This window comes from Cupressus sempervirens, chromosome 1, assembly GCF_028749045.1.
Source record: "Cupressus sempervirens isolate cs-2001-9-10 chromosome 1, ASM2874904v1, whole genome shotgun sequence".
In the NCBI taxonomy this organism is placed as follows: domain Eukaryota; kingdom Viridiplantae; phylum Streptophyta; class Pinopsida; order Cupressales; family Cupressaceae; genus Cupressus; species Cupressus sempervirens.
Genome location: NC_143118.1, coordinates 650,112,244 through 650,127,708, shown reverse-complemented (window position 1 = coordinate 650,127,708; position 15,465 = coordinate 650,112,244). Strand labels below are relative to the sequence as shown.

The window sequence follows — 15,465 nt, the reverse complement described above, 5'->3', positions numbered from 1 at the left end:
TGGTTTGACATTTCGTCAAGCACTTTGCAAGCAAGCTCTGATACCACTGTGATGACCCTTACTATAAAGGTCACTAAAAGAACCAATGCTAAACTGAGACAATTCGTCAAACACTTGGCATACAGTGAATATAGTATGTTGATATGAAATTCCAATGAATAGACAAGTACTAACTAAAATAATGCCATGTATGTAAATGGATCAGGATAGTATGTTCACCATAAGAGCTGACAAGCCTTCAATGTCAAAAGAAATGACTCAAGCTGAATATTATTATTGTGGCATTTTCAGAATACATTCATTTTACCCTCAGTCATTATTCATAAGAACCTTTTGTCATTTATTATCTTTCAGTGTATTTGAATAACATAAACTAACAAAGTGCAAATGAAACCAAATGGTGGAACTTGGGATTAGACAGATACCACCGCTGAGAATGAAGTTTGCTGGAATACGATTTAAGGTTCTGCCGTACTGTCTGGGCCTGTACCTGAGCTGCTCCAGCACAATTCTGTTCCTCTTAAACTCTAGACTGAGTGCTAAGTCCCTGCGATTCAATGCTGATGAGATGGACTGAATAATGGTCGGATTGAGACCTCTGATCTGTTCCTGATCTGCCCCTCTACAACACTGCCGCTCCTGTACGGCTTTATGCGATTTTTAATATAAATTGTAACCTTCAAACGTAGTGCCAAATCTGCTATGGACTGAACCGCTTGGGTTTAAGGAAGACAATGCAACAGATTGCATGCAATTCCGACCAGGTATGAGGGATTTATAACCATAAATATGCTTCCAGCTTCCTTTCGAATTTCTCCAGTTCTGCAATAATTTGTGTAGATGGCAATTAATTCCACTCTAGCTAATCCTCCAATGATTAATGATGCAAGAACCTCACCACAAGACTCCAAAAATTATCAACTTGATTTTGCAGAGAGATGATGAATTCCAAACCCCTGCAAATAGCTTAAAACTCTCAAATCAATTCTCAGAATAATCCACCATGAAATGGCTAAATACCATCTCCAATGAGCAACCCTTTGGAAGATATCTCACTTCCTCAGTTATGCAGATCCAAGGGAGTTTTCGTTCCCAAAGATCCAATGGTAATTTGCAGACCAAATGACTACATATTGCTCCAATATGAATAGAAGTTGAATTCACAAAATCGCTTGTTCAAATAGATGCCTCCCGCCCTCTATTTATTCACCTTTCTAAGAAGTCACTAGGAACTTCTACAAGCATCTTTTATAAAATCTTATTATAATGCACTTTATTATTAAATAACTTTATAAAATTAAAAGTGCAATCTCAATTCAAAATTAGAACATGTAGGCACCACTTATTGGATGTAGGCTCAATTATAACTCTTCCGAGAGCAATATACAATCATCTGGTCAACAGGATGACTCTCTCTCCAAAATCATTTGCCTATGAGAGTCAATGATAGGCAAATCTACTGTTGGAATCATGTTGCTAGAAAGGGGACATGACATTACCGTTCATAATACATTGGCCAAAGCGGAATTTTTGTTTCACCTAGTCCTTAGTGTAGATTTCTCCTTTAGTTTCAGGCTATCTGAGTTGTGCCCAAGCAACAAGTGGAAATTTAATTAGACCCTGCCAGAAAGTTTTTCTGAAACCGAATTTTATGCTTCTCAATGACATTTGGAAGGGCAGTTAGATTTTATGAGTCTAGAGATTCATGAGATACAGAGGAACTGTTTGAAGGATCGAGCAAATGAGCTATAGGTGTTCAACTGTTGAAAGCCATGTATCAGTTGAACGATTTATCTTGGCGAGTTCCTTCCTTTTACTATTTTCCTAATGGACCTCTGAGTGATTGATGTAGGGAAAAGACTGCGTCGATGGTGGGGAAATGTTGTCTGTGTTGTTGATTAGATTTGATACATCTTCTGGCTTTTGATATCAAGAAGACTGATATGTGTTTTATGCTGGTTGTTGAGCTGTTTTGTGGCTGATTGGTATGCATTGATGATTGCCAAAGTCTCTTGAATTTTCTGATAGTTATTAATTATAGCAGTGAATAGAAATCTATCATCTCAAAACTGGAAACTGGAATATCTTTATCCTCAATGAATGGCCAGCAAATGCAAAAATTGACCACTGTCTTGTCCCTTTTTAAGGAGGTGAAATAGTTCACTTTTTATAAATTTACAATGAATGTGTGAGGGCCAAGTGGTACTTGCTTGCAGAGACCTTTTCTGGAGTTGATCACCTCTTAACATGTAAATTAGATTCAGCTGAGCTTTTGATATAACTTACAGTTTTGAGCACAGTTGTCATCATTTGATATGGCATTGTATGCTTACTATCTTCTCAATCATTTTATTTACATTTTTACAATGTCGATATTTACATTTTCTACAATATTAAACAATTAGTTGATGTGACTTGTGACAGCCAAGATGCAGTCTCCAGTGGATAAATTAGGTTACTTCAATTGCAAGGACAACTCATGTAGGTGCATGTTTAGTTGCTTTACACTTAAGTCAAGTTGTTAGACATTTAAAAGAAATAAAGCATTGGTTAATTACCAGAGTAAAGTATTAAGTTGTTGGACAGGAGTGAGCGAAAAAGATGCTGACAATCTTGATAGTCAGACTTTTGATATTTGGGGCAGTCATCATCCATGAGAAAAATCATTAACATTTCAATGAGTTGCAAGTGTTTTACATTTACTATTAAGTTTGTGACCTGTGTATAGAAATAATTTTCTGGCAATTTTGAGTTGTTATGATATATTGACTGTCCAAGAACTGTATCATTCCTTATTGATAGAGATTTGTGTAAATTTTAACTTCTGCTGCTGATTTGGGAAAATAATATATCATATATGGTGCAATTTGATGATTGAATCTCCTTTATATTGTTTCCTTTTTTAGTAATTTTTTTTGATACTGTCCAATGCAAAAAAATATATTAATCATTTTTTATTGTTTAGTCGCTTAATATCTGAATCCTATCTATCAAAATTCTCCATGCTTGTAGTTATTTATTCTGTACATCTCTGAATTTGAGATGGGCAGTGCTTGTTGATTTGAGCTTGATAGCATTGCATTGTTTATTGGGTATTAACCCTGCTGTATTCATTTCTGTATATACCTTATATCATGTCAAGATGATTGAATGCATTACAATGATTCCTATTGCCTTATTATGGGATGATTGATTGGCAGATAAATTTCAGGCTGATCATGTTCAGGCCTTTCATTGGAGAGGTACTTGTTGGGAAGCTAAAGAAATCTGACAAAAATGGAATATATTGTACACTCTCAAACTCTTTACTGTTTCTTTGTTGCTCTTTCGTTTAGGTGTAGTGAAGCTGTTTATATTTGAAGTTGTATATCTGGAGTGTTTATGTACATGGTTTTTTCGTTTTTTATTAAATGGTTGAGTTTCCTGTTTTGGTCATTACATCATCTGGGTTTTTTCCTACTGCTTGAGCATGCTCCTGTAGATGTTTGATGTGATATTTCCTTGATGATTTCAGTATCTTTAGGTTTCTTTGATGATATCCATGTACCAGAACACCATCTTCAACAACCAAGTACATTGTATATTTTCTTACCATTCTTTTCTAGAAGGCATGAATTTTAAGGGAATTCTGATTTTTTTCATCCAAGGATGTCTACTATTTAGAATATTTTTTGTTTCTAAACAAACGATACTTTTCTAATGTTGTTTCATGTATTGAAGCCGTGCCGCAGTGATGAGAAAGAAAATGTGTGGAAGTGGGATTATGACGGAGCTGAGTTGTTCTTGGATCTAGATGAGGAGGTTTGTTTGGAATCTAGATTATCATTTTTTCAGGGAAGCTTGCCTTCACATTTATTGATTAATCTCAGGAATCTTCTTTATGCAGGTGCGATTTCGAGTGACACAGCTGAAGTATCCACCCATACCACTTGAACAAGAGAATGATGCCAAACCATTTGCACCCATGGAAATAATTGTATGTAATTTTTTATTGCCATCGTAGGAAGTTTCTATGCCAGTTCCAATTTTTTATTTTTTACAGTTGGGCTCTTTTGCATTTAAAATATGGCATTCCTTAAATGGTTGCTTGTTCTATGAGTTCACTGAGATTGAGCAGATGTTATTCCATTCAAACGAATTAGAAGAACCCATAAGACTTATTTGTAGATGCAGAAAGTTGTGGAAGAATCAAATATTTGGTCAGGATGAATCTGAATTTGCAAAAACTTATGTAGCATGATGAAATTAATATGGTTTTTGCAGGACCCATGTAGTTTGGTGTTGATTCTTTTGACCATTGTTAGAATGGGTTGGTCCCAACCAACCTTTTGAGTAGAATTGTAGATCAATCTTGTGACTCTTCATATTGATTGTGGTTCTTTAAAGAAGTACTCTTTTTGTCTGTTGTAGTGATGATTGCCTTGACCTTGCTGTCACGTACATTCTTTAGCATAGATCAAAAACCTTCATTACTAGGAGATGCATCTCCAGACCCCTGGACAGTTCGTAGAGTTTGAGACATATATCAGATACCAGGGATGTTGTTAGAAATGTCCCTGCTTGTATGAGATGTCTTGTTATAGTCTCTCACCATGTAATATCCCTTTCCAGATATTTTACCAAAACCCGTGATATATACGTGCAAATTTAAATCTGAACAGCAAACCAATATTTGATACAAATTTTAGAACCTTAAATGACTTGTAACCCACAGATTTGCATTCAAAGAAACTCAGAAAAACTTTGTTTTATTTCTCCAATAATCACAATTACATATTTAAACCAGGAGTTAACTCAAATAACCATCACAATGCGTTACTGTATTATACAACAGCAATAAAATAACATGCAAATATCCAAATAATCCAATCTTATACACAGAAATGACAGTCAGATTGGAAATATAAATAAACTTGTAAGAAGGCTAGGTTTGCGTCCAACCTTCAAAGATTCTTCAAGGGTTTGCATCCTCGAAGAGATAACCAGCAACTGTTTCCAGCTCCTAGATTAATATTTGTTTTAAATATTATATCTTCATATATCCTCACGTGTGGAGCTTGTTGTCCTTTTATAACTTTTCCCAAAGTGATGCACGCTCTTTTAAGCAATGTGGGATAAAACACCTTTTTCGTCCTTTAGTCACTTAAGTGAACATAGTAACTTTTTAAAATAAAGTGACAAGTTAAATGACTTTAATAGTCACTTAGTCAGGAAACGATATAATCATTAGGCATTAAAATAGCTGGCCAAATGAACTCAGATAATCACATGCAATAGCTTGTTGGAAAGCTCTTGGTGAGACGCTTCCAAACCAACACTGAGGTAATGAAAATACTATGCTTTGTTTACTCACTAAAAATAGTAAGTATCTGGACAACCTGCCAATGCTCCGATGGGTTTGAAACTGGAAATGCTTAGGCCAAACCTTGAACTGAACCCTACAAAGAACCTTTCCGCCCCTGAAACCTATGTCGTCGGAAGAAATTGTGTATTAGCCGACAGGACCCTTCGGAAAAGATTTTGTATCAGCCGACGGGTACCTTCGGGAAAGTTCTTGTTATGTAGCCGACGGGTAAATAGTTGTAGCGAACATAATGTATTTGGCCGATGGACTCCTTCGGGAAAGTTCTTCGGAAAGTATTTATAACCCCTTCGGGAAGCATTTTAATTATCAAATCATTAAAGCATAATGTAATGTTCTGGCATATGCGAATAATAATAAGAAGAGTTTTGCTGTTTGTGTTCGTGTTCACTATCTGTGTGCGTTTCTTAATTAACCTATGCCGTAAACATTTGGCGCCGTTGTCGAGGACCGAACCCGGGTCACCTGCGTGATAGGCGGGAATACAAAAACTTTTTCGAAGGGTCCTGTCGGCTGATACACAATTTCTACCGACGACAGTTGTTATCCTCTTGGGGTAGATATTCGTATATTGTTTAGCTCCCATCTTCACTTGACAATGGAGACTCGTAGAGTCACTCATGGAGTGAGGCCTCATGCTAACTGAGGGTTTTGGCACACAAAGCAGCAGCACATGGTAGTTGGCGTACCTTTATGGTGAGATTTGGGATCCTAGCATTCAGTTATCTGGCACATCGATCCCTATTGTATTGCTTAGCCATTTGGGACTTGGGATGATGCATGTCGGGTTACATCGACTGAGGAGTAAGATCTCTTTCTCAAGGCGAGTATGGGATCCTGGCATTTGGTTTCTACAGGTATGAGTGAATTGCTTGAGGGCAAGCAATCTTTGAGAGGGGAGGCTTTGTAATGTCTGCTTTTTCTGGGACATTATAATTCTGTTTGCTGGCTCGCTTCGCCTAGGTTGTTTACGACATAGGTTAATTAAGAAATGCACACAGATAGTGAACATGAACACAAACAGCAGAACTCTTCTTATTATTATTTGCATATGCCAGAACATTACATTATGCTTTAATGATCTGATAATTACAACTTAACCATCACAACAACAACCAAACTCTCCTAGCTCCCCAATGAAAAGCAATACCTAGGGGTACTCCACCTGGATCCCAAGTGAGGACTCGTGCGCTGTCTGAGATACCACTGACCAGTTCTTGAAATATCTATACGATTGTATCCCTATACCACTCTTGTAATATTTGTTCCGATGTCAACGATAGATCCGGCCAATCCGACTCTACCACCATATCACTTTGGTGAAAAATGAGTAATCCTAATCTTTGGAACTCTGATATGCCAGAAAGCTAAAACACACAGATCATAATCATGTGACTGTGTAGCAACACAACATAATCCGCTAGATGTAAGATACTAATAACACTTGGATTCCCACCCACCCAAGCAACATGATCCTAGGTAAAAGAAAGAGTGGTGGGTGAGTCATCAACATCATGTGCTGACACTGCCTTCAATACCCTTCTGAATAAAAAATGTAGACATCTCATATGGAATGTAGGGTAATGTGTGATCTCTCCACTCACCTACAAATAACTCGTTGACCTTGGAAGGTCAAATAGAATCAGCCAATATATTACCAACATACATAGGCAACTCACTAATAGGAGAAATATACCAACAAGAAAGATCACCAATCAACAAGTAGGCCATGGCTATCTCATAAGAGCTAGGTGATAAAACTCTGGGCAAGCTAAAGATTTTCTCAGAGCATGCTAAGGTTAAATCTGAACTTCCTACTCCACCATAAGTACTCTCACTTATGTAAAAGTCTTTATAAAAGGATGGTTCATCATTAGCCGAAAATTATGAATTATCCTCACTTGTTGTATCACTAACCATGTCCTGTGAAAATGTACAACTGCTGTCATAAAAATTAGAATTTTCAGACTTATCAACTTGCTGATCCATAATATTTTTCTCACCATAGAAAGTCTTGGATGGGAAATACATGATTGAATCACATTGTTTGCCTTCATATCTACGCACTTTATGAATTCCTTCAATGATTTGCGTGATTTGTTGTGCCCTTGAACCACTGTCATTTTTTTAATAAGTGGCTGCCCCACTTGTTTGATTTTCAGCTTGGTGGATGGAATAATGTGTTAAGCGCAATTGAAGGCATAGCTCATCTACCTCACTCTCCTTGTCCCTTCCAAAGTTTATTGCTAGATCTCTATCCATTAATAGTTGCAAGTACTCATATTTTATCATTTTCAACGTTTCAAAGATAGTATGTAAAAGAGGACTTGTGACGCCACATACATTCCCATGTCTCTCTTCTATCATAACCTTCCATATGAGATCCTCAACTACTTTGGAAGAATCATCCATCCTCGTCAATACTTGGACAATCTTGTCCTCTTTGACCAAAAGCATATCCGATAAGTCAATGAGTGATAATGGTTTTTGACCATCTCCTTCAAACACAAGTGGGCTGTTCTCCATAGAATTTTTTGATTTTTCAACACCTAGTGGAGCAACATTTTCAGATGCCCTCTAACTCAACACGTGCTATATCATCTGTCCTGCCAACATTGTGGTCCATTGGCTCTTCCTCAAAATCTAACAGAATTTCCAGTCTAGTATCATCATAAAATTTATCCACATTAATTTCCATGTCACCAAATAAGATATTGGAGTTGCCAACATTGGCGGTTTGGTCAACTCCACTACATGGGCCATTACCTTGCTCACCAGAAGGATTGGTGTAATCAGCTCCATAAGATACTTCTATGTCCCAATTACTTGTTAGTGTACTTGTGCCATTATTAGTACTTTGCATATTATCATCCTAAAGTTGCTCTTCCTTTTTAGTATTACTATTAGGTTGATTGAATCTTCCTTATGCAAATTTCTGTAACTGTCCTTTGCAAGGAGATCTCGAGTCAATTCATAGCATTTGTTTCTTATCTTATCTGTATTGTTTTGCAGCTTTGGCTGAAAGTCCACATAATCAAAGAAAGAAAGTTCTTTTTGAAGCTTTGATGGAAATTTGTTATATTCATTGTATAGTCTCTTTACTTCAGTTTTAATATCAAGTTGAAAATCTCGTCCCACTTCCTTTGCCATGTAGCTATTCATGTACCGCCTGAACATGAGTACAGATGATTAATCAAAATGCATGTAATGCCAATACATATGGGAGAGCCCAAAATTTTGATTCTTCACTGTTTGTTTCTTCTGCCTGCAAAATCCATTCTAATAGACACTAGCACGTCAGTTCACATCGTTTCCAGACAATGGTTTGTTGATTTGCATTTGTACCAATACCCTTTGCAGTCGGAGGGCAGGAGACTAAAGCCAAATTGCGTCTAATGATGGTTACCAATGCCTGATGACGGTGCAACCTTCTTAGCACATTAACTAATTGTTCTGTTTGCTTTGTTTATTATAAGGATACTATGGGTTCAAGTTACTGTGAAATTCGTCAAATGGTTGGGAGATAACCTGTCTTGGGAATTTATATGCTGCTGTCAAGCTCTTAAATATTCAAGTAACTAAATGCTAAACACATCAGCTAATATGTTTTTTAGTGTGTCCACTCCAAAATTACTGGTGTCTATGTGAATCACACAAATCTTGACCTGTAGCTGAGGTGACCAAAATGCTGAATATATATAGCTGAGAGGAATTTTGTCAAACGGTTCACAAGCAATCTGAATATATTCTGAAAGCAAGCTTCATAAGTTTGCCTAATACCTCTATGAATTGGTTAAGACAATTTGTCAAACATTCGGCATAAAAACTCAGTCACTATAGTATTTACTTCGACTCCGCAACCACTACCAATAGAATGGAACCGCTCAGTTGTCCTTTGTGTACATTTCCAAGTTCTCTTAGTGCATATATCATGGTCAAGCCCTGAACTGCAAATGAGGCTGCCTTTGCAAAGGACTAGGTATTTGGAAATTTTCTAACATATTTATAACCGACATTAATGAGTGGAGTGTAAGCACCAAATCCGGTTAGACCAAATACATTTCCTCCGATCAAACTTGAATCTACCCCGTCCACCAACAGCTCGTATTATACTTGCAAACTCGAGTCCAAGAGTGTATCTACCTTGATGTGTTGTTGATGCATTGTTTTTGTTTTCTTTTGTTCTGACTTCTCTTCCCTTCCATTATTTGAGTCTTCTTTTGGTTCTTTTGATATCAACTCTTCCTTGTCTATAAACTTGCATTTCTCATAAGCATCTGTTTTGGAATCAACTTCATAGAAAGAAGACCATCCTGGTACCACTGTAATATTCCTTCCTAAGTTTGTCAAGGAAAAGCTCCAAATGTACACTGAAGGTATTTTGTCAAATAGATTATGTGTAACTGGTTTAGACCTTACTGCATGAGGCTAGCATAGTACTGTTTTATTCTGTACATGCTGGAGTGCAGGGGTCGTAACCTTGTTCACGGCAACTGGAGATGGTTCATTTGCTGTTGTCGTCGATTGAATACACACATTCCTGACCCAAATGGAGACTTTAACCTTCGTGCTCCTTCCACTTGTTACTGTGGGTGATTCACGGGCTTATTACTGTCACAACTCTACTTGCGTTTAACAACTACCGGCGTCCCAAAGTCACACGATTAATATTGCAGTTTTGCTGTCGCAAAGTGAACTCGACTCCATTAAATATTCCAGGGCTTTACGCGTAGGAAAAAGGCCATGCAAAAATGTCCAGTCGCGTGCCAAACATTACATTTGGAAATGGAATTCCAGTGGGTTCCGACTTGACAATCCCCAAGTGATTGCTTCATTGTCTACTGTGAAAAATGACTCCACAACCCAACTCTGCTCATGTTAGCAAACAAACAATGCTCCCCTGGTTTGAAAATAAATACGGTAACATACAGATACTCTTAGGAAACACTTTTTGAAAATAGTGTTAGATCAACTCTTCTAGCATGTATCTCACTTGTGTACTTCAATAGTGATTACTGAATGTTAGATGTCCAACTGAACTCGAAAAAATGTTGCAAACCAAACTGTGTAGGTTGAGACAGAAGACCTCTTTAAAACTCTTGAGGACTAGGAATAGACATACGGTGTGTATTTGAAAAAAAACTTGCATGGGATTTAGTTTGTCTATCCTACTTTCTATCTCTGATGCATATCAATCTCCACCGTTATGCATACTATTAATGTGCTCTCCCCTTCATTAGAACTATAACGCTTCAATTTTCTCCTTGATCCTTGTAAGGGTAAGGAGCTCGAACATTATATAAGTTTACTCTAAAATTCCCAGCAAATATAAAAGGTGTATTCTAATGAATATATAGACCATGCTCACAAGTGTATTCACACATTAACCTTGGGCCTCCAATCACTCAACAAGGTTGCTTGCAGATCCAATCTTACCCAACCATGCGCTAACACCACCAGCCATGAACTCCCAAATATTCATTTTTGCATATATTCATCTGTGAGAAATTCCTTATGCAATTAGATTTCTGATATAAATTCACAAGCTAGTAGGATGCATGGCTCTGATACCACTGCAATATCCCTTTCCGAATATTTTACCAAAACATGTGATATATACGTGCAGATTTAAATCAGAACAGCAAACTAATATTTGATACAAATTTCAGAACCTTAAATGACTTGTAACCGGCAGATTTGCATTCAAAGAAACTCAGAAAAACTTTGTTTTATTTCTCCAATAATCAGAAATACATATTTAAACCAGGAGTGGAGTTAAATAACGATCACAATGCGTTATTGTATTACACAATAGTAATACAATAACATGCAAATATCCAAATAATCCAATCTTATACACAAAAATGACAGTTAGATTGGAAATATAAATAAACTTGTAAGAAGGCTAGGTTTGCGTCCAACCTTAAAGATTTTTCAAGGGTTTGCATCCTCGAAGAGATAACCAGCAGCTGTTTCCAGCTCCCAGATTAATATTTGTTTTAAATATTATATCTTCAATTATCTTGACGTGTGGTGCTTGTTGTCCCTTTATAACTTTTCCCAAAGTGATGCACGCTCTTTTAAGCAATGTGGTATAAAGCACCTTTTTCGTCGTTTAGTCACTAAAGTGAACATAGTAACTTTTTAAAATAAAGTGACAAGTTAAATGACTTTAATAGTCACTTAGTCAGGAAACCATATAATCATCAGGAATTAAAATAGCTGACCAAATGAACTCAGATAATCACATGCAATAGCTCGTTGGAAAGCCCTCGGCAAGACGCTTCTAAACCAACATTGAGGTACTGAAAATATTGTGCTCTGTTTACTTACTAAAATTAGTAAGTATTCGGACAACCTACCAAACTACTCCGATGGGCCTGAAACTGGAAATGCCTAGGCTAAACCTCAAACTGAACCCTGCAAAGAACCTTTCTGCCCCTGAAACCTAGGCGAAGCGAGCCAGCACACAGAATTATAATGTCCTAGAAAAAGGGGACATTACACACCATCACCCACACTATGTAAAGAAAACCCTAACTTAAACACACAAAGAGTAGAAAACAAGCAACATGAGAGGAAAAATGCTGCAAGGAAGAGATAATAAGCCAAAAGGGTGGAGAAATCGTCATGAGCCCATTCATTTGTTTGTGATTTTATCTGCTTCAGCTTTGAGAAAATTTATTAATAGTGAACCCTTTTTCAAATTTTCTTTTTTCATATTATTATGCAATAGGCTTTTTGGTAGAATGTGTGTTCTTCCCTTTCCAGAATGGAATTTAATAATAAATAATATCAATTATAAGACTTGATATAAATAAATAAATAAACAATAACTAATAACAATATAAATTGCATTGAAGAACTTTTGTGTTTCTAAATATTAGAGGAGCAATACGAAATGTGGATATTATGGATAAAGACTTATATTTGATAATGAAGAACTGGAAACAAGTAATGCTTACAAACATATTGTTTGTGCATGGATGAATTAGGGATCAATAAGGGTTATTGACTATGTCATATTCCTAGGAGGTCATAAAAAAGGAGATTACATATGAGGTTCGATGGCCAACTCCAAGCAATAAGCAATTAATGATCAAGAAATGATAAAACTAAGGATGCTCGAAGATTTATAAATAACAATCTAGAGATATCATATGCAGATATCAAATAAACTTCATGGCAAGTGTCGACTAAGACAGAGACTTGCATAATATCAATTCAAGCAAATATAACTTGAATTGATAATAGATTCATAGTTAAAGATTGATTCCTACTCAGCCAGGTTAACAATAGTTGGTGATGAGTTAATGGTCAAAGCAATTATAATAATCAAATGTTGTGATTCCTAGGGACATTGATTATAACCTCTAAGTGATAATGCAGCTAAATTGTGAATGGAAAAGGTGTGATTAGATAAGTTGACAATTGCTCATTATACAAGAGATACAATTTATTTGTGTTGTTAAGGGAGGTGATTCAAAGAGGATATGTTTTGTCGACCTCTAGGGATGAATCTTTTTGTTTTACAAGATATATAAGGAATTTCAACCTCAACCAATACAACATAGAGGGAAGGGAAGAAAAAAGGAATATAGATCATGAAATATGTTTGGTATTGATCATATGGAAAAGGATTAGAGTGAATTATTATTTATAATTTATTAATTAATGTTCATCAAGGAGATGAATTGTATTATATTGCTGGCAAGCATATATACCTATGTTCCACAGAGTTTCTAGGACAAGGATGTGTTTCCAGTATGGGTATGGGTTGAAGCTAGAATTTAGGGGACAGGACCTTGGGGAACGACGATTAGAAACATAGGGGATTTTTTAATACAGATATAAAATTCAAATATGCATATCATAACATTGATAAACCATTCACCTTAGACATTTTAGAAGATCAATACATCGAAAATGATCAAATGACAAATACTAAGTTCTTCCATTATAACAATATTTCTTACTTGTATAGCAAAAATCAAAATGCCTAAAGGCTCCAAGTATCATGCATGTAATCAGAATGAAATAAAGAGAAGTCCAACTAAAATAGTAAGTAGTAAATACAAAATGCAATCTTTCCTCATTGCTGCTGCTGCTCTCTATTTTGTTTTCTTCCTCTTAACAAGTATTTCAAATCTAAAATTGAGTAAAAGAGTTAGTGTTTTAGTGTTTTAATGGACCAAATATGGTTTGCATATTTTTATTATGTCTTTAAGACAACTTGGATCGACATGAACAACAAAAAAAAATAAAAAAATTTGGGGGCGTTTTGCTTGTACCCAACTGGTTGGAATAAAGGGGATGGCTAGAAGTTTCAGGGATGGCTGGTGGATGACAAAGCTGCCCTTGATACTGCTGGCCGTTCCCAAGGTTCCTGCAAAAAAAGTTGTCGCTTCGGGGATGATTCCAACTTTGGCAAAAAGGGGACAATCCTAGGGATGGCAAAAATCCGTCCTTGAGTCCCCATTTCATCTCCGGAATGGATACGACTCGAAAATCATAGGGGACACGTCCCTATGGAACTCTGAGCTATACTGATTTACAAAATATTATATCTGGATTCTATACAGTTAAGGAACTCTTATATATATTATTAATAGATAATTTAGTAATATATACATAGCCTAGGCCCTATCCCTTAATCACTCACTAATATTGTGAAGAGGATAGGTTTGTTTTATCAGGGAGAAATGGAGAAAAACCTCACAATGCAAAAGGAAAGTCCCAAGATGGGGTAAGGACATATATCACGAAACCTCGAGGGAGAAGTCCCAAGAAAGGTATGAATATGTGTTTTGTAAACCTTGATGGAGCCTATTTGTAGTTTGGTGTTCAAATGCCCCAAGGACAAGTAAATCTCCATCCTCTTGAAGGTTGTTGATTAGGAGACAAGGAAAGAATTTGTGCTTAAGTATGTATTATAAATTTGGTCATAATTTCTTAATTTAATCTGATCTAAATGCAGAGTGGTTTATGTTGTTTTGTGGGAATTGCAGCATCCTAGTAGGAAACATTATAAATTGCCATACCCAAGCGCAATCCAAACCCTTGTTGAGAATTTTATTGTAAGTCAAGTAATAGGGGACATTATAGGATGTTTTGAATGTGTGAGCATTTTGGTTTCTCTCACAATGATCTGCTTACCTGTCTCCCAAAAACACTTGTTCAATATTGTTGAATCAAAACATATAGCAGTCAAATGAGGGAATTCAATTCTATTGCGATACGAATATCTCCCTGTTAAATATTGAGATATCTTGTTTATGTTGGAAGGTGGGAAAATAATAATATTAATTGTCCATCATTCCTAGTTTCTATTTCAAATAATGGCAATATCTTGCACAGGGGCAATCTAGTAGATAGGTGTCTGCTCAAAATAAATTTGACATTTTATTATTTCAAATAATCTTCCATTTTATTGCAATCTGAAACAGTTTATTCCTCTAGTCAATTTTATAAAAATAACAAATTTTGTCAAAAGCTTAACAAGCTGAGAGTCACAGATATTTAGGTAGGGTTATTTTCTTGTATACATTGGACACCCTTTTAATTTGCAATGAATTTAATCAAGAGACATCAACTTCAAATTTTCAAGAAATTAATTCAATTTGAGCAACTATTTTGGATGTCGAGTGTTGCATCTTGCTGTCAACCTTAACAAATTTTTTTTCTTTTCATGTAGAATGTATATTAGGGGAAAACAAGGCTTGTACTCATTGTGGTGGTATTGCAATCATGTTCCACAACGAAGGGTTAGGTGGAACAGCCACAATTACATGTAAACACCATGATTACATGTAAACAACGTGAAACATCATGACAAGGTGTTCACACGAGGGACAGGGGCTCATTTCCTTCAAAAACATGGAAAAGGTATCGATCCTTCTCCAAATGCAGTACAACTATATGATGTTATGAGAGGGGCTTGTGGGAAAATTTCTAATTTGAGCTCTAATGATTCAACTGTAATGTTCCAATGTCCCTGTGTGTTACTTCTGGAGATTGCTTGAACAATGCTGGACATAGGGTGAACTGGAAGACGACGTACGGTTATAGGGAATTGGCGTACGAAAGCAGTCAAAGGTCGTATG

General features: G+C 36.2%; 1 protein-coding gene across 6 annotated transcripts in view; it reads left to right on the top strand.

The window, feature by feature from the left end:
• Positions 1-15,465, top strand: part of LOC149579579 (RNA polymerase Rpb7 N-terminal domain-containing protein) — a 223,420-nt gene that overhangs the window by 172,466 nt on the left and 35,489 nt on the right. For all 6 annotated transcript variants that reach the window (XM_089785989.1, XM_089785972.1, XM_089786000.1 and 3 more), the window contains 4 exons: positions 3,201-3,288; positions 3,515-3,578; positions 3,732-3,801; positions 3,887-3,976. In XM_089785989.1, coding sequence (XP_089642115.1) covers positions 3,201-3,288; positions 3,515-3,578; positions 3,732-3,801; positions 3,887-3,976 — 312 coding nt within the window. The remainder of the gene's footprint in view (positions 1-3,200; positions 3,289-3,514; positions 3,579-3,731; positions 3,802-3,886; positions 3,977-15,465) is intronic.